General features: G+C 45.0%; 1 protein-coding gene across 3 annotated transcripts in view; it reads right to left on the bottom strand.

The window, feature by feature from the left end:
* IGSF11 (immunoglobulin superfamily member 11) overlaps positions 1-8,688 on the bottom strand; it is a 143,394-nt gene extending 134,706 nt beyond the window's left edge. For 2 of the 3 annotated variants that reach the window (XR_008446634.1, XM_054043601.1), the window contains exon 1: positions 8,271-8,688. Coding sequence is in view for 1 of the 3 variants with exons in the window: in XM_054043601.1 (XP_053899576.1) it covers positions 8,271-8,370 (100 nt within the window). In the remaining 2 variants the exon portion in view is untranslated. The remainder of the gene's footprint in view (positions 1-8,270) is intronic. The other variant, XM_054043610.1, reaches the window with a different exon arrangement.
* Positions 8,689-20,741: the final 12,053 nt, after the last annotated feature.

Raw genomic sequence — 20,741 nt, 5'->3', positions numbered from 1 at the left:
TAACTGTAATCCCTTGGGGAAATTAGCTTGGTATCATCGTGGACAGCTCAGGGTAAACATTTGTTCAATGCACAGCAGCAGTCAAACAAAATGTTAGGATGTCTAAATAATGAGATGGCATTTCTATTTTCAGTATATTCGATTATGAAAATTGATCGCATACTCTCAACAAGAATACTGCATTTACTTCTGGCTGCTTTACCTAAAAAATATAGCGAAAACTGAAGAGTTTCAAAAACGGGCAACAAAAATGTATATAGGTCAGGAGAAACTTCCTTATGACATTAAGGTTGGGATGATTCAATTTAGAGGGGAGATAGAGAAGATACTGAGGGGTACAGAGAATACAAACGGTGAGGTGCTTCTATTTACTCTCATAACAGAAGGACAAGGGGCTGTTCAATGAAACACTTCAAAAAAACAAAAAAAACACAAACAAAAAAAAGAAAAACTAATGCACAGCACATAATGAACCTCTGGAACTTATTACCACATGTTATCACTAAGGCCAAGAGCTTAGCAGGATTCACAATGGATTACACATTTATAAGGATAATGAGAACAACAGTTATGTTAGGTAGAATATTATACACACACACAATAAATCTTCCTGCTGGAGAGCCTAATAAGTCAACCTCTAACTAATGGGGGTCAGGAAGAAATCTCCCTTGTGCCATTCTGATACGGCATGCCAGCCCTCTGACGTGGGAGGGGTGTATGAGTGAAAGGAAGGTATTTTACTCCAACAGTCGAGAAAATTGGAGAGTCTGCAAGTTTGTTTTCAGTTGCTGTAACTGAATCTTGCTTTTGAACAAGAGGGACTTTTGTGCTTGTTGTTTTCTGGATGGAAATGGCTTCCCTGAGGGAAGAACGGATTTTGGACTCCTTGGTCCCTTTCTGCTGTTAAAAGGAATATATAATTTACTTTATTTTGAGACATGAGAACTTCAAAATGTGGCTTGCCTGCTTGACTCGGGAGCCCTTCTTAAAGTAACACAGGGTTAAAGGAAAATGATGTGGCCTTGACAAGGCAGAAGAAAATTTTAGGAGCTACACGTGGAGTGTTTACATTCACAGCCCAGTGACTGGGCTGCCCTCAGCAATAAGACAGCACCAGGGAACCTCTTGACTTAATGCACGTTATTAACTAAACTGCCCACTGTGAGGCTACGTCTACACTACCCGCCTGAATTGGCGGGTAGAAATCGATCTCTTGGGGATCAAATTATAATCAATCCCCGAATCAACGCTTGTACTCCACCAGCGGAGGTAGGAGTAAGCGCCGTCAATGGGGGAGCCGTGGAGGTCGATTTGCCGCCGTCCTCGCAGTGGGATAAGTCGGCTCCAATACGTCGAATTCAGCTACACTATTTGCGTATCTTAAATCGACCCTCCCCTCCCCCCCGTAGTGAGGACGTAGCCTGAGGTTTCTTGCACCTTCCCTTGAAGCGACTGGTATTGGCCACTGTCAGAGACAGGAGACTAGTCTTTGTGGACCACTGCTCTGATCTTGTATGGCAGTTCTTACGCTCACTGCTGCAGAATTGTGCCTCCAAATGCACACTTTCATCTCTTTAAAGTTACACTTCTAGCTCTTGTGTTTTGAAGAAAACCAGTGCATGGATGTAACTGACCAGAATATAGACATCAACTTTCCATTGATGATGCGAAAGAAGATGTAGAATCCAACTCACACTCTTGTCATTATTGTCTCAAGAAGACAAAAAACAAAAACAAAAAAACATGATACTACTTTGTATCCTTCAGTGAGTGGGGAGGTTTAAATGCAAAATTAAGAGACTTCAGGCTACACCATCCACTCGTTTTGTGAGGAGCTGGGATCTACATAGATATGAATAATGAAGGACACGCAACATGGCATGTGTGTAAGAAGTGTTTGCATGCCTGAATCTGAATAGAGGAAGGGAAGGAGGATGAGTAATGCTGGACCAATCAATACTTAAAAAAAAGCAAGATAACCGCTTCCAAATATCACCAGCCATGAAGGGAGGGCAGGTTTCTTGGCGTATTTTTAAACTACACCTTCCTTCAAAAAAAAAAAAAAAAAAAAAAGTCAAAAGAAATAACTTAAGTAAACTCTGGAGCCGGAATGGACATAACAGTGACCACCAAAACCAAGCAGATAAATCAGTTATGTAGAGACGACAGTTCACTGTACATAACTAATAATGGTAAATTCTTATCATGGTCTTTAGGAGCATGAAACTTCCATAAGGGAGAAGTGGTCTGAAGGCAGTATGGCCCAGTGGATAAAACACTGAACAGATACTCAGGAGACCTTGGGCCTATGTCCAGTTCTGCCACTGGCCTGCTGGGTGACCTCGGACAATCACTTCACCCCTCTCTACCCCAGTTTCCCCATCTGTAAAATGGGGATAATGATACTGACCCCCTTTGTAAAGTGCTTTGAGATCCACTGATGAAGAGCAGGGTATTATTATATTATTACTACTTTATTAACACTTGACTGGGAATCAGGTACTCCTGAGTTCTAAGAAGCAGAGCTGGGAGGAGGCCCTATATGATGCTCAGCAAGTCACTTCCCTGCTCTGTGCATCAGTTTCCCCATCTGTAAAATGGATTGTGATGGGTTGGATCACAGAAACCCCCTTGGGAGCTGCCACCCGATGTGCCAAGACTACCTCTGCTCCTACTTTTCCTGCCAGCTCAGGACTCCAGCACCCTGTCTTGCCGAGCCAGACACACCCGACTGCTCCAACACAGACCCGGGTCTGAATTATTTGCCCCAAAGCTGCAGGTTTACCTGAAAGCAGCTCACAGAAGTGTTCCTGTTTTTAACACTCTGATGCCCAACTCCCAATGGAGTCTAAACCCAAATAAATCTGTTTTACCTTTTATAAAGCTTATGCAGGGTAAACTCATAAATTGTTCACCCTCTGTAACACTGATAGAGAGATATGCATGGCCGTTTGCTCCCCCGGGTATTAATACATACTCTGGGTCAATTAATAAGTAAAAGGTGATTTTATTAAATACAGAAAGTAGGATTTAAGTGGTTCCAAGTAGTAACAGACAGAACAAAGTAAGTCACCAAGCAAAATAAAATAAAAAACACACAAATCTATGTCTAATCAAACTGAATACAGATCATCTCACCCTTAGAGATGCTTCAGTAAGTTTTTTCCTCAAACTGGACACCTTCCAGGCCTGGGCACAATTCTTTCCCCTGGTACAGCTCTTGTTCCAGCTCAGGTGGTAGCTAGGGGATTCTTCATGATGGCTCCTCCACTTTGTTCTGTTCCTCCCCTTTATATATCTTTTGCATAAGGCTGGAATCCTTTGTCCCTCTCTGGGTTCCCACCCTCTCCTTCTCAATGGAAAGACACCAGGTTAAAGATGGATTCCAGTTCAGATGGCATGATCACATGTCACTGCAAGACTTCATTGCCCACTTGCCAGCACAAACGTATACAGGAAGACTTACAGGTAAAACACAGCCATCTGCAGTCAACTGTACTGGTTAATGGGAGTCATCAAGATTCCAAACCACCATTAATGTCTGACACTTTGCATAATTACAATAGGCCCTCAGAGTTAAATTTCATATTTCTAGTTTCACATACAAGAGTGGTACATTTCTACAAATAGGATGATCACACTCAGTAGATTATAAGCTTTGTAATGATACCTTACAAGAGACCTTTTGCATAAAGCATATTCCAGATATAAAAATATGCCAATGAGTGAATATAATGTAAAACCATATAGACTGCAACGTCACATGGGTTAATGATTGTGCCCTCCCTTATCAAAGAAAAGTGTCGGGTGTACTCATTGGATAATATTTGTAAATTGCCATGTTAATACTAACTAGGATTTACAAGAAGGGAATTTTCTTCATTACACCTCTGTCTGTTAACATCCAGAAGCTAAATTTCACTCTGGACTGTTATAAAAGGAAAGCAGAATTATTGCTCAACAAGAAGAAAACTACAAAGAATAGAGTCTCAGTGTCTGCATTTCTCCTTGAAATACGTTGTGTTAAAAGCACTTTACTTTTTTTTAAAAAAAGCACAATGATAGTAGCATCCTGCTAAATATAGATGAGTCGCCACAATTTAGTGGTTAAGAATACCATTAGAAATATTGCTTATCCTGCCACATGCATTTAACATTCTCTAGTGGATAGAACTCGGACCAAGGAGCCAGCACTATTTGCCTCTATTCATGGCTCTGCCACTGAGCTTGAGCAAGACCTTAAATCCCTTTTGCCTCAATATTGCCATCTGTAATTTTGGCATACTGCTACTCACTCACGTCTCAGGAGGGAGAGGAGAAATAATTTGCAAGTTTCTTAAGCTGTTTATGCAACACTTGGAATATTCAAACTGTTACAGAAAAACTAAATATAGTTGGTCTTGAGGTGCTTTGAGATCCCACAAAGACATCCTATAAATGAAAAACTGTTTGAAAAGTACTGAAAGAAAAGAGATGAAAAGTCAATTATGCCCATTTTCCAAAAGAGGGGAGGAAGCCCACTGGAGAAGACCAAGAGTGTGTTAATGCATTTGTGTTTACCTCTAGAGAACAGGTCAGGTCGCAAGTGAAATAATGTATCTACACAATCAGGAAGCCATGCAGTTCGACACAAGCAGCAGCCTGTTCAGATGATACACAAGGATGGACGAGCAAGGGGCACTGTCCTCGGACCACAACTCAAGAGCTGTAGCAGAGCTGGGAGTAAGAGGGAGCAGGCCTGCAATAGAAGCAGGTGCTATATGGTAGGGCTGAAGTGCGCTACCAGAGCTGCGTAAAAGGAGTCCAAGACTGGACTAAAAGAGCACAAGGTGCTGCAGATCAAGATGAATGGTGTAGTACTGTGTGAGGTGCTGCAGAGCAGTTGCTGGGACTCTGACAGACTCTATGCAGTGCTGTCAGTCCCTCGGTCGAGAGCCCCCACTGCACGTGCACAGTTAACACGATCACCTGTTGCGACGACATCACATGATAGAAACCTCATTTCGTTAAAAATGAATCTTCAATTTAGCTGTTCCCAATGTGTGATTTCTAACACATTTGAAAATTTGCAATAAGCTATTACTGGCAACATAGCGGGATTGCTTTGCAAGCATAGGTTTTGTTTAAGCTTTAAACAGAATTCCCTCCCTACTTTCCATATATTCCACTAGGGGGGCTGAATGTCCATTAACATTTGTATAAATCCCCCTTAATGCTTTACAGGGAAACTAAAGACACTGTCCCTGCCCTGAGGAGCGTGCAGTATGGGTATTATAAGCCTAAATAAAGCTGCACACTAGCTCCTATGAAACAGAATCACCACTATTCCACAAAACAACATCAATAAAATGGGCTATGACACCAGATTCTCATCAGGCGATTCCCTAAAAAGTTTGACCATACCATGTCATAGATGTAAAATGACTGGGTGCAAGGAGACCCCTGGAGGTTCCTTCCTCAGTCCAAATATCACCTTGAATCAGACATGCCAAACCCGTGAAAAAAGCACAGAAATTGGGCTTGTTTTTGGCTTAATTGGCTTGTGAGTTGCTTGTTGGCTAGTTTTTGGCTTGTAGCTTGTTTGGCTTGTAGCTTGTTGCTTTTTTTTTTTTTTTTTTTTTCTTGGCTCCTGGCAAACAGAGGCAAGGGTGGGGGAGAGAGTCAGGGGTGCACAGCAGGCCCACCACAGTCCCAGACTGCACGCCAGGCGGATCTAGTCACATAGAGTGTTGGGGTTCTTAGGGATTGGCTTGTTTGGGCCTTGTTTTGAAATGGGATTTGCTTGATTTTTGTCTTATTGTGAAAATCGGGGTGCTAATTTACAGCATGAAAGTTGGCAACTGTGCTTTGAATGTGGTCCAATCTCCCTGCCTTCTCACCCGCAACCCATCAAACCAAACACACATCTGATAGAAAGACCACACTTCCTATCTCAATGTTGTACCCCAAAGTGAGACCCACTTGTGGGTCTCCTTCAAACATTATTTGGCTTAAAAACAACCATGGTAATCATTGGGGTTTAATTCAACATAAGTAATGCTATATGCCTGACACTTACACCTTCACCAGATTATTCTTCTATAAAGGACCCCCCCCCCAAAAAAGGATGTACCTCTTCCTTCTATGTAACATGCAGGTTACTACACCACTGTTGCTTACAACTACTACCCATTTCAAAGCATCTTCCAAAGGCAAAAATAAACCACCAACTTGAGAGAATGGAGGATCACTGATGCATCTTTAAAAATTAAAGAGGAAGGTGCAGGAAAACAATTACTGTTCTGTAAATAAAATCTTTTATTTAAAGGTAAATTTGTAATCTGCCAAGTAGTATCTATCAACATTGTACAATAAAATGAAAGCCCCAGAATAAATATCGGTTAGATCCTTTACCATGTAAAGAGATAATGAAGTGCAACTCAAATTTGTCCCCAAAATTGGAGTTTGTAATAAACTTATTCAAAAATCTCACATCAAGAGAAATGTTTTCATTATGCCCCCTCCCCAGTAATTTGGGGGTGAGGGGTGAAAGGTTCTGTTTAAACAGTCATACCATTTTATTGTTTGTAACCCAAACACTGCAGCATTGAGAAACTAATCAGTGAAGTTGTTTTCACTTTCATCATTATCCAAGCGAAGAAAATTTCAAAAAGAAAACAAACAGCATGAATAGTGCTTCCTATTTCAGGGGTAATCAATTATTTTTTGTCAAGGTCCAAATTCCTTCATCAAAGTGTAGTCAATTTCCAGACTCCAGAGAAAATACAAAAATAATGATAATAATAATAATAAAAAGATTTCAGAGTCCGTTCAAAAGCATCTGATGGTTCAGATTTATCCTGCAGTCTGCCTATTGACTATCCCTGTCCTATTTCATCTAAAATGTTGTTAGTAAAATGGGTAAGGAAATATATTGTAAACAAGCTCTCTTTTTTTAAGCTGACAGGAAAAAAATGCTCAAAACAACCTAATTTAGGCGCCCAAATCACTTTTGAAAATTGGACTCTGGGATCTAAGTCACTTCAGCACGTTTGAAAACTGTACCCCGTATCTTAGAGGAACTATACCTTAACAGATCCTAAACTATGGAGAGGGAAAGGACCATTGCATAGGAGAGACAATTCAGGCTCTCCAGTCTGCCTGCTGCTAAAAAGAGGGCATAACTAACTGATCAAGGGATGAGTGTGAAAATTCCATTATTGACAGATTCTTATAATGTTCCCATCACCTTAGTATCTGAGCACTTTCCAGTGGCGCATTCCGTGATGTGACTAACATCCTGTGTGCAGTTTGAGCCTTCTCACCCCCTACTCTAGGGGAGAACTGTGGATGCAGGGTAGGTAGCATTTCGTTTTGGTAGGGGTATGGGTTGGGGTTGGCTTGTTAACTGTACATGCTGCTCTGTGTTTGTATTAGAGAAGGCAGGGTGGAGAAATGCACCTGCAGCTGAAGGTACTGGTGAGGTCTGTGATGATCCTTAGTCTCGTGTGGGTGTTCCTGTCAGTCTTGGACCAACCCCCTGAGCAAGCTCTTTCTCCCTCACAGACAAGCTTTACCCTACTGGTAGAAAGTTGCCTTATGCCTGAGGAGCAAAGTTGTAAATCATGATCTTCATCCTGGAGCTTTAAGCAATCTTTGAGCTAGGCTGGGGCCAGGCCATTGAACATGAAGTGAAATACAGTTACTTTAAAGCAAGTTCAAGAGCCCAGCAGAAAACGCTCCTGTGAACACAGCAGAGAGAGAGGACATGGGCCACACTCCTCTCTCCATGCCTGGCTGCAATAGAACAACTCCATCCGACCCATCTGCGTTAAAAACGACTACAGGAGCAATCGCACATTTCCCATTCCCTATAAATAAGCCAAGGCTGGGCAGTTTACTGGGCACAAATCAGAACGTCTCCCTCCCTCTGACAAGGAGCATCCCCTTCCCCTGGAGTCCCCCTGGCGCAATAGTCCGGGGCTCGGGAAGCCGGGGAGGAGGGCGGCGGATCAGCCCCTCTCCGGGACTTCCAGCCAACTTACTTAGCTCACTCTTGCAGTGGGGAAGTGGACAGCGCCTGGGTGCCCAGCCGGCGTGCTGCCCCGTTCCCTGCTCGGCGATGCCACCCTCCCGACCCCAGCACCAAGCGCCTAGTGGGCGATCGCTTCCCCCTCGCCCGGCCCGGGCACCGAGAAAGTTGCGAGTTCAAGTCCCGCCCGGGCTCGGAGTGAAGTCGGAGGGCCGGTGCCCCCCCCGCCGCCGCCCTCCCCGTCCAGGGCGGCACTCACCTCGCAGAGACAGGAGCGCAGCCAAGGGGCCGACCCACAGCCCCCAGCGGCCGGAGCCCCTCGGAGTCATGCCGGGCAGGGAGAGGGGCTCAGCCGGCATCTCGCGCCCCCTCCCCGGGCAGCGGCGGCTCCGCGCCCGGCTGCAAGCCCCCAAGTCCAGCCCCAGGTGCGCTCAGCTGCCCGGAGCTCCCAGCCTGGGCTGCTCCTGCTGCAGCCGCAGCTCCGGCTCCTCCCGCGGCAGCCGCTGTCCCGGGACCGCCCGCCTGCACCGCCCGCTCCCCGGGAGGCTCTGGAGCTCCGGAGCCCCGGCAGCCCGGGGACGCCGCCAGGCTCCGAACCGGCCCGAGAGCGCAGCCTGGCGGCCTCGCCGAGCTGCAGCAGCCCGCCACCGGGATGCCACCCAGCCCGAGCACCGCCTGCCCCAGCCCGGCACCGCAGGTGCCCCGGGCTCCGCTACGCCCCGCCCGAGCGCCTGCCTCACACCCCCGGGGACTCTGCTGCTGCTCGGCCGGGGCCCCGAGCTGTTGCCCCAGAAACTGGAGAACCGCACACACCAAAAGCGGAATAAAACTGCAGGGCGCATTCCCCCCTCCCCTCCCCCAAGAGGCGGGCTTGCTTTAGAGCTGCACGGTGCTTTATCCCCCCCCCTCCCCATCCCGCCACCCAGCACAGCTGGCTCCTAGAAAGCCAAGGGCTGCTTCTCTCTAGCCCGAAAACACTGGCTGTCCAAACTTCGACCGTGCACTTGCCAGAAGCCCAAAGGGCCGCTCTGCGGCTGCCCGAAACCGAGCCGGTTTCAGCCCTGCTCCGGCTGCACCACCTCAAGTTGGCCAGCATCCTCCAGTGACTTAGTCAGCAACGTGCCAGCTTTATGCCACTGAAATCCGGGCACTGCAAGACAACTAGTCCAGCTGTGCCATGCCTTGTTGCCAGCCCAGTGCCCAGCAGAGGTCCCTCCCTGCAGGTGATGCTCCCTCTTCATCCAAGTCATCTCCCTGCCTGGCTCAGTTCAAGATGGAGCATCATGCCCATACAATCGGAATGCACATGCCCACATCTTGTTTTAGTACATAGAAACTAAGCAGTCCAATATGTGATGCTCCATTTTGGTCCAAGCTAAGATGCAGCCTCTTACAAACCAGCCCTACGCTGTCCCTGCTTGCAATACTCAAATTTTTAATCTCAGCAGGCACGTGGCCTCCTGGGAACAACAGGGCCCGGCTTGTGATGTGCCAGCCCGACTTGAGCAGAGGCTGTGGCTTGTGGCGATTACACTCTTAGCTAGCCCCTGTGCTATTTCCCTCTTAGAGTCTGGGCAGTTCTGGAAGGAAGACTGCCTCGTAGGACTTATTGCCTCTAAGGCTTGCATCTCTGTATTAGTGGGTTGGGTGGGCTACACTGGACTTGTCTCTGCACTACCCAACTTCAAGTGGCATCAATGCCACGGGCCTAATTTTCCGAGGTATTGTGCACAAACAATTCCAAGTCAAGTCAATGGGAGACACAGGTGTTCGGGTCCTCTGATAATCAACCAAGATATTACTGAAAATAAAGTGATTTGGAATGCTGAGCTAGCAATGCCATGTAACATAAAAAACACCAAGCTGGTGGAGACACCACGGCCCTGGGCAGGGGAGACTGACACTGCTCTTACCCGGGAAGCTGGCACCTAGGTATTGCAGGGACGTGGCCATTAGAAATGGATAGACAAACTGAGCAAAGAGAAACAGCTTCCGTTACTTGATGGTAGTGCTGAAGTGTCCTTTTCCTCTGCTGAGAGCCGAGACCTGGGAACAACCTTAGCCTCTTGACAAATAAGTGTTTGATTAAAAAACAGTCTCACTGCATTTAGTACATGCCAATTTCGCTCATGCCATGTCATCTACTTGCAGAGAGGTAGACCACTGGAATCAGTTCAGTCAATGAGCAGGTCCCTCTGCAGTGGCTGATTGGATTCACTTCCTGCAAAGTACTCATAAGTATGACTTTAATCATGATCCTAGTGGGCAGCACTTCTGCCAGCTGGCCTAAAATGAGCCAATTCCTCCTGGTCAGGTGGGTAGGAGCTGTGCCTATCAGTTAACCATCTTCTAGCATCTGACCCCCACAACATAGCATGGCATACTGACAAGGCAAAGATGGCTTTAATTAGTTACTTCAGTAGCTGGCAAAATAAATTAAGCTGTGGCTATGCAGAAAGTTGGAATGACAGCCATAGGGAACAAATGGCTAGATATTTAGAAATAACCCTCACTCCACAACACCACCACCTCCGAAATAGTTTGCAAATTGCTCAGGAAGGATTTCAAAGGTGTCCCCTTGTTCCTGGAACTCTAGTGGATTATTGGAAAGGAAATTTAGTCTTCCCCAATACTTAGTATGCTCCAGCTCCTTGTTTGATGATGACAAAGTACAAAAAAAAGTCAATACATCTGCAACTAGATCCCTCAGAGAAGGGGTAGGAGCAAGTGACTGTGAGGTATATACGTACTGCTCCCTTGAAGTCCATTTGCCCATCAGGGAGTGCCCCACTGACACTGATGGAACAGCACACTCCTGAGAGTGGAGGAGAATTACGCATACAAATTCTCCAGGCATCAGCAGCTGACTGCCGTAACTCTTCCTGTCAGGTACTGTATGAATTTAGTGGCTAATATCTTTGCCAAACATAGCATGTAAGATCTTGGCAAAGACCTAAGGCAAAAGAATCCACAATTATTATCTGCTTTATCCTTTTAAAGAATTACTGTAAGTAAGGTAGTTCTCATATATCAGGGAATTATACTTTTCTGGGACAGTTCAGTGAAGAACCTGTCCAGGATAGGTGCTACCTATTCTTCAAATGGTTTATAAAAATCAGGTGGGAAGCCACCGGTTACAGGAACTCTGTCAGATGCTAAGTCCTGAATTGTCTCTTCTGTTTCCTGAACTGTTATTGGGTTATCCATTGGCAGATAGTAATTTAATAAAGGTGCCATTGCTCAAAAATTGAGCAAAACCAGCTTTCTTCTGGCTTATAAAGATAATGATAAAATTTACTGAATCGATCATTAATAACTTTAAGGTCTACTGAAACTTGGTTCTCTCAGAGTTATTGAGGAAATGGAGTTGGCAGCTTGCTCTGTTTTAATTCTGTTTGGGAAGAAATGTGACAGAATATCAAAAATACATCCACTTAATTATTTTTACAATTTTTCAAGGAAAAAAAAACTTGAACAGGTTTTGCTGAACACTAATGTCTATACAAGATAGATTGAGCTAACCACAGCAAATGTTGGAGATGCCACTATCCATCAATTATGAATCTGTCCCATATAGTTCTTTTCCTTGCCAAGATTTACAAAAATACTGGAGCAAAATATTCAAAGGTCTTGCTAGAACTCTTAATACAGAGATCTGTCCCTCTCCAAGAGTTCATAATACTGGAATTACAGAATTATGTTTTCCAGCAAACACCAACCAATGGTGGCAACAACATGTCTTATAGTAGCATAATCCAGGCTGCTCAAAGAATGGAAATCTAATTTATTCATAACAGCTGGAAGAATTTAATACACATAGCTCTGATTGATAAAATACATTACTGACAAAATGGGGAAAGGCACTAAAATTTATCATGTGGATGCACAACATAGCATGGCTGTTACATGATGTCATAATATTTTTTTAAACTGCATTGGCAACTAGTATACACTTGTTCTATGATCACGCACTGGCCCTTTTCGGAGTCAAAATTAAAAACAAAATAAATACATGGACTGAAATAGACAGTAAAAATGTAAAGCAATAGGCTTATTTTGGGATTCTTTCATCTTGATATGGTAATGATTGTATCCATTGAAATATCTTGCTTATTATGTTGGGGGCTTATTAATTTTGAAAAATATTCCTGGTCTCAAGGCCTATCGCATTGGTACCCATTGTGCTAGGTGCTGTACACATGAAGTGACTGCCTTTAAAAGCTGCCTTTTTTTTTTTTTTTTTCTTTTAGCCTGCTTCCCAGCACCTAATCCAACTGTGCCAGTCCAGTTCCCATGTGATTAGTGTTCAGAATCTCAAACCACCTCTGTGCCTTTCTGCCATGTACAACTTGATGTGATGCATATAAATCTAGGGCCGCATTCATTCTTGGTGTAACCCCATTAAACGGGGTTACACTAGGAACAAACTAAGCCTTTAATTCTAGGAATTCATTAAAAGAATAAGAGCCTTTAATTCTAAATTAAGTTTTAGCTAAAATACCAGGAGGCACATGCCCCTCTTAAAACTGAGGGCCAAATGTTCAAACCTGCCCCTAAATTGTGCATTCAGATTTGGCTCTGGGTGTAAGAAACTGCCCTGACAGGTCTGAGTCTCAAGTCTTTCCACACGCTTTGGCATCAGTACAATCCATCACATATATCAAAACAAACAGGGACTGTTAATCCTTAGGTTATAACTGACACCATGGCCAGTTGTTTATTGATACCACAGGCCACATGGGCTCTTGTCAGAGATGATAAAGTCCATTGAGTTAGTAGCATTTTGGATATTCGCGAACCCAGATCCACTTAACATTCCACTTAGTGACATCAACTTTTGTACCCAGGTACCTCCCCTCAGTTAACACTACAATAAAACACAAAGACATAGTGGCAAGCAATAGCCTGTTGGCTATTAATCTATAAAGCAGAATGCCATAGGTTCATATCCATGGTCTTGCGATGGGATATACATATTCCACATATGATTAGGAAGAAAGGGGTTAATTCCTGCAAAGGGAGAAAGGCAAAAGACCAGCCTTGCCAAGCACAGAGAACTATATTGTGCTTGCCAAACACAGAGTTTACTCCTAAATTCACCAAGGCAGATACTTAACCAGAAGAGGAAATTATCTGGGCTGATCAGAGAAGGAGAAAGTGTTCATTTCCTATTCTACCCTGCCTGGGGAAACTCCTAGGACTGATCTGGAACAAGGAAACTGAAGGTGCTGAAACAAGAACTCCTTTGGTCTGTGTTTACACCTTCCACTCCAGGAGGAGAGAGAGCTGTATCCTCTCCAGCAGGTGAAGCTGAATCAGAGGGCTGGCTCACAACAGGATAAAAGGAGGATTTTCAAAACATGGTAACTAATACCTTTTTAAGTACCAGTATAGGGATGACGAGTTGGATTGTAACATATCGGCTAGTCATAGTGAATTCTCCAGGGAGCCTGGGGCTCCCGTCAGCCAACCAAGGTGTTAAAGCACAACTTCCCCTTTCCACGCTACAGTTTTAAAATGGGTTAGCAAACAGGCCAGCATCTTCCTCAACGCTCAAGTGCCCTCTCATGCCCAGACACAGTGTTGCTGGGGACTTGGCCTCACTCCCCTCCGGATAGCAATGACCAGTCCCAGCTAGCATCTTCTCCTGACTCCCTCTCCAGATCTTCTGTGGCTCTACCCTTCAGCCAGGTCAAATAACAGTTCACTCCCCTTTCAGGGGAACTAAGGGGCCAACTTAAGGTTCACAAACAATGTCCAAACTTAACAATTCTTCTGCCCCTCTCAGGCTTGACTGAAATCTCCTGCTTCCTGGCCTCCGCAGAGATTCTCTGGAATTGCTTCTTCCCTAGCAGGATTCCCCCACTGCTTCCCTTTGCTAGGGACTCCAGCAGTTTACCTCTGAGGAGATCTCTGCTCTATATATAGGCCACATCTCAGGGCTCCCACTCCCCGTGGATGAATCAGCCTCACTCCCTTAGGTTTTTCCCAGAAAGGAACTCCCCTTGTTCCTCTTTCCAGAATCTTCCTTCCTTCCTTCCTACATTCCCAGCTCTGTTCAGGTAGTACCCTCCTTACTGCACCATCACCACCACAACTGGGGGAGGGGGGGAATCTTTCTAATTAAGTCCCATTACCTCCAGCTGGGGTCACTGATTAGTCCTTGTGTTGCCAGCTCATCAATGAGGTTGAGGATAGCTGTTAAGTCATGGGCAAGGCTGAGCCCAGCTTGCCTCAAAAGACTGGCCAGTCCATGACATGATTTAAGAATACACCTTTTTTCCTAGTATAGGCGGCTCAGAGCCTCTAGTCTAAAGCAAAGACAGCTTTATCCCTGTCAGAGGATTTTGTTGATGAACTGAGATTGTCAACTAACTCTGTTATTTTGTTTTCCTTTATTTTCACTTCCCATAGCTGCAGTGAACCACCTTTTTCTCCACTTCACAAAACCTATCACTAGTGTTGGCAGTCAATAGACCCAGAGACTGTACCAACCTCTCACTCCTAAGGGTGGCTTCTTCAGGTCAGGTTTGAAAGACAGCTACGGCTGCCACTATTATGCCTCTGTAGATGAACATAAGATTTCAGTCTCCAGAGCAGAGCTGTCAGTCCAGCACCTTTCAGTGTCACTAACTTCATTTGGTGCTGCTTAAAAATGCATACACTTAAAAAGCAAAGTTCAGTCATCTGAGTGCAAATGGAAATCTTCCATTTTAAAAATCAGTACTAAAATTTAAGGAAAAGCTTGAACTGTTTTTTTTAACTCCCAATTTTTTATTATTATTATTTTTTTTAATGTTTTAAGTCTATTCAGTCTCACCAGCCCATTCAGTCCTTGGCCTTTTTAGGGAATAGCAAGTTTTGTGTTGTGAATACCTGTCTACTAGGATCTGGATGGAGACAGCCACTTCACTACACCCAGACCAAACTGGTTTATACGAATACTTGCTCAAGACTTAAGCCCTTCTCTGTCAAGCTTTTAGAGCTAAGCCACAACTCCTTTTAAAAATCAGATTTTGAACAAGAAACTTTCACAGACCACGGATGTCTCTATGGTAACACAATAAGAACATCTTGTTCTATCTAACAGCTTTATCTGCATGTTTGAAAGCACAGTCAAACATATTTTAAACTGGAAAGTTCATACCAGCCAATTCTAAAGCAGTGCTAGAAAATTAATGCTATAAGTTGAACTCCCAGAAGTGAAAAGAATGAATTTTTCTAATAGTCGTATGGTTACTCTATGGGAAATGAGTGGGGTGGACTCGGTGCAGTATCTAGTACAGTGGTTTTGAATCTGTGGTCTGCAGACCCCTGGCAGCCCACAGATTATGTCTAAGGGGTCCACAAAAGACTGAAAACTGATAGAACAGAATTCAACTATATATACAGACAATAGATTTCCCAAGGGGTCTGCACTTCCATTTGAAAATTTTTAAGGGTCCACAAATGAAAAAAGGTTGAAACCACTGATCTAGCACACAAGCGTCCACACTACAAAACCTACCACTGCAATGGGCATCTTTCCTGTCAGTCTCAGCAGAAAGCTCAAGGACCAAATGGTCCACAGAGACACAAGTCCTTTCTTGTCCTCAAGGATGGTCCCTCCAGAAGGGAATTACAGCACATTGTGGAAATGCCCATAGTGATCCTGGGAGACCCGGCATACCCCTTACAGCCATGGCTCATGAAACCTTACACACAGGGCCGTCCCTAGTGGGGTGCGGGGCCCGGGGCAGAAGTGACAGATTCATCTCTTCCAGGACCGACCACGCTGGCCAATTGCACCGGCCCACGGGATCCCCCAAAGCACAGGGCCCAGAGTGGGTGGGGGGGCGGGTGGAAGTGATGGATTCATCTTTTCTGGGACTGACCATGCCGGATAATTGCACTGGCCCGCAGGGCCCAGCAAATCACGGGGCCTGGAGCAGTTGCCCTGATTTGTCCTACCTAAGGGACGGCTCTGCTTACACAGGAAACCTGGATAGCAGTAAGGAGCAGTTCGAAAACAGGCCGAGTAGGAGCCAGATGACTGTGGAACGTGCCTTTTCCAGATTAAAGGTGCACTGGCGATGCCTTTATGGCTGGTTAGACCTCAATTAGAATAATATTCCCATGGTCATAGCCACATGTTGTAAGTTGCATAATATTTGTGAAGCTACGGGTGAAAGATTTGCTCAGGGATAGAGTGCTGAGGCAGACCGCTTGACTGCTGATTTTGAGCAGCCAGCTACCAGGGCTATCAGAGGGGCCAAGAGAGGGGCAATTCGAATCTGGGAGGCTTTGAGGCAACACTTTGAAAATGAGAACCAGTAATGTATATCTCTGTGATTGGTACTGCAATGTTACATTACGTGTAGTTTTCCTAGGAAGCAATGGTGAAATTTGAGGTCTTACATTCAAATAAGCAAATGATTACATGGCCTGTGTATGTATTGGTAGTGCCTGCTATCTCAATTTGTAGGAAACAAATAAAGATGTTTAAACTTTGTCTCTATTGCACAAGAAATTGCACAAGAAACAACACACACACACACAAGGGCAGACTTTCAGAGCTGTGTGTGGGTCCAGCTATCATTTTGAATGTCTGAGGGGGTGGAGTGAAGGGAAACCGAGAACTCCCGGAAAGTGGAAAGGACTGTGCGGGCGGAGTTTGGGGGGGCATGGAAAAGAGTTCTGAATGTGCTGCAAGGGAGGGCGGGCACGCATCTACTTAGTCTGCAGCATTATTAAGGACTTCAGCATCTGAGTTTGTCCCTCCATGACTTTAATCATCTGATTAATGAACTACTGATTTTCTTTTTTGCACTGTCTTTTGGCTTCCCTCCACTCCCTATGTTCCCTTTTCTCTGCATTGGAGAACTCCAGTATCTCCTGGAACATGTCTTCTTTGCTCCGTCTCGGGTGCTTTTTTTCTCTGGCGGAGATACTCTGCCAGGGGGGCGGGAGGAGACCCTCAAGGCCACATCTGCAGAAGCACAAGAAACAATGCACAGAAGCATGATTGTTAAGTTCACACACAGCATCGAAACATTTCAGTAAAATACACCTCTGGTAACAACAATCACTTTCTCACTGACTCTTGGCAAACACACATCTCGGCGAACACACAAAGCATGGTGAACACACAAAGGCTGGGGGGGTGCTCTACATGGGGAAAGAGCACTCTGGAAGGGTTGCAGTGCAGCAAAATAGGGAAAAAATTCTAAATTCTCCCACACTTTCCCATAGGCAGGGGTCATTGTACAGATATCTCACTCCTGAGGGTAAGCAGGGAAGCTTGGGTACATCTACTACATGCTTTCAAGTATCAAAGGGGTAGCCAAGTTAGTCTGTATCCACAAAAACAACGCGGAGTCTGGCAGCACCTTAAAGACTAAGAGATTTATTTGGGCATAAGCTTTTGTGAGTAAAAAACCACTTCTTCAGATGCATGGAGTGAAAATTACAGATGCAGGCATAAATATACTGACACCACTACTACTACATGCTTGTAGCTTCCACCCTGGTCCCTATGCTGCTTGCTTGTGTGCCACTTTGGTCCCAGCACAAGTGATTGCTGAATGGTGTGGGAAAGTTTCCTACAATGGGGGAAGGAACAAAGTAACTCTGCCAGGGAACCTTCGGCATTGGATTGCCAAGTACCTCCAGGAAAGTTTCTTAGAATCTCTCTGAAGGATTCCTGTGAAATCTCAGCATGCATCAACACCCTGTTCCACTTGTGACAAAGTTCCTCCTCTATCTTGGTGGGTCCTGCGCACAATCCTCCAGCAGCACACCCTCTCACTCTCAGCTCCTTACGCCTCTTGCTCCCAGCTCATCACACTCGCACCACAAATTGAAATGAGCTCCTTTTAAAACCCAGGTGCCCTGATTAGCCTGCCTTAATTGATTCTAGCAGCTTCTTCTTAATTGGCTCCAGATGTCCTAATTAGCCTGCCTACCTTACCTGGTTCTAGCAGATTCCTGATTACTCTAGTGCAGCCCCTTTCTCTGGTCACTCAGGGAACAGAAAACTACTCATCCAGTGACCAGTATATTTGCCCTCTACCAGACTCCTGTACCCCACTGGTCTGGGTCTGTCACACACTGTACAGATTAGCTGCACAGGGAAATGTCCAGCACACAGAAACACAGCCAGCCTTGTACATTTCTATACCCTGAACCCACCTCTGTACTACTTAAACCACAACCACTTACCAAGTGTCTCCTATCCTGTTTCTTGCTCACTGGAGGGCAACTGCTGAGATAACTCCGGAGTGGTGAACAGTTCCCTCCTGCCTGCCCCACCGGACAATCTTGCCATGGGCTCCATCTCTTCATTAATGACTTCAGCCTCCAGATTAGGTCCTCTTTCCACCACCTCCAGGCCCGCCGAAGTATCTATGGGACTTTTGGTGGTGGAGGTGGGGTCATAGCCAAGGATAGCATCCAGCTCCTTATGGAACCAGCAGATCTTGGGTGCCGCATCAGAGCGACGGTTTCCCTCCCTCACCTTACGGTATGCCTGCCTCAGCTGCTTTATCTTCTCTCTGCACTGCACTGTGTCCCGCTCATGCCCCTTTTCACACAAGCCTCGAGAAATCGGTCCGTAGGTATCAAAATTCCTATGGCTGAAGCGCAGCTGGGACTGCACAGCCTCCATTCCCCAAATACTGAGTAGATCCAGCAGCTCCGCAGAGGTCCAAGTGGGAGAGCATTTGCTGTGATAACCTGCCATGGTCACCAGGGAAGATCTGATGAGACCTCTCCATGAAGAGCAAACAGGAAATGGAATTTCAAAACTTCCCAGGGCTTTAAAGGGGGAGGGGTGGATGATTGTTTACCTGGCTGCAGAGCACTGGAGTTCAAACTGCTGACCAGAGTGGTCAGGATGGGCATTATGGGACACCTCCTGGAGGCCAATTAAAGCAATAAAATTAAGCATGGTGTCTACACTGGCATTTTCTCAACAAAACTTTTGCACAAAAAGCCTCATGCCCCTTGTGGGGGTGGTTCTATTTTGTCACCAAAACAGGGCATTTTTGCCCTCAAAAGTTGCATTGTAGTGTGTACGCATCCACTGTTTTGTTGACAAAAGCTGCCTGTTGTTGACAAAGCTCTGTAGTGTAGACAAGGCCTTAGATTGTAAGCTCTTCCTATAAGTTTTTGCATTGTAAAAATGGGACCCTGATCTCCACTGGGGCCTCCGGGTGTTTGTCTGTCATGGGGCGTGTCATTCATAGCTGCTGTGATGCCTCCTCCTCGTCACTCTAGGGATTAGCTCCTGAGGTCGAGATCTCCCTTTCCGTGGTTTGCACTCCATCACTCAACCTCTCCCTCTGGTCTGCAGCCCCTCTCTCGCTCCAGGAACCGCAGTGTCCTCTTTGTGACTCAGCCCTCTGGCTGGTCACTCAGTGTTCTCCCATTCCAGGGTATCAAAGTCCCTTCTCCCTAGCAGCTCTAGGCAGTCTTCCCTTCCACTGCCTCAGTGCCGCTCCCTTAGTGGCTGGTAGGGGAACCCGGGCCCACCCTCTACTCCAGGTTCCAGTCCAGGGAACCTTGGCACCACAGTTCTGAGCTTTCCTCTCTTAACCCCCACTGCTCCTTCCCTGGGCTGCTTTCTATCACGCCTGGTTCCCCTTCTGTCTTTGGGTGTACCAGCTGCAAAACCCTCTCCCTCTTCCCAGGGAGTGACTTCTGCCTACTTTCCTGCAGCCTTTCCTAGCAGTGCCCATCTGTTACCAGCTACCTGGCTTTATACAGGCCCCTGTTCTCGAGCAGATGAACCTGCTTCCAGTTAGTTCCCTGCTCCTTGGCTCGTCCTCCAGGTGCAGCCTGTGGAGTTCATTGGCCTGCCTGGCCACCTTAACCCTTTCAGTCCCATGTAGGGCTTTCACACTATCACATAGATATGAAATAATAAATGTTATTCTTTCTAATTCAGCTCAGAACTCTTAATTATTATTACCCCAAACACAACAATCATCTGCCCCCAAATTCCTCTAAAATATGAGATGTTACTTAGAAATGGAACTGGTCAAAATTTTCAGTTGATTTTTGGGGGGTGGAGGGTGCTCTTTTTGTTACTGAAAATTTTCATACAAAAATTGTTGTTTAGTGTTTTTGAAATAAGAAATTTCTGAAAATGTATTTTCCAAAAAAAAAAAAAATTTAACTATCCCACTATGTAACTAGGCAGACCAAAAGATTAATTTAAAAAATATTTCTTGTTTCAAAAATGAAAAATTTTTGGGCAAACAGAATATAAAATTTTCTAAAAAATGGAGAAATTTTTAAAATTGTATTTGATCAGTTCCACTGAAGCCTTGTCTACCCACAAAAGTTGCATTAGTTTAACTAAATTTGTTTATAAAGTAATTTAGTTAAATTAATATAATGCACAGTATAGACACTCTTAAATGAGTTCACAGGTGCCTTATATTGTTAATTTAAGTCAAAGAATTGACAAACTAAATCACTTTTAAATCAATGTAAGATTCCTTACACTAGGGAGTTGGACCATTTACTTAAATTGGTATTCTGTGTGTGTGGACAAGGTCTAAATAACTTCTCTAACTGTGAGGTAATTTATTTTATTGGACCAACTTCTGCTGGTGAAAGAGACAAGCTTTCGAGTTCCACAGAGCTCTTCAACTCAGCTCAGTCTAATAAAAGATGTTACCTCACCTACTTTGTCTCTCTCATATTCTGGGACCAACATGGCTATAACAACACTTCTGTCATAGTG

Source organism: Malaclemys terrapin, chromosome 1 (assembly GCF_027887155.1).
Source record: "Malaclemys terrapin pileata isolate rMalTer1 chromosome 1, rMalTer1.hap1, whole genome shotgun sequence".
Taxonomy (NCBI): Eukaryota; Metazoa; Chordata; order Testudines; family Emydidae; genus Malaclemys; species Malaclemys terrapin.
Note: the sequence above shows the minus strand (reverse complement) of the source record. Positions and strands in the feature narration are given on the sequence as shown.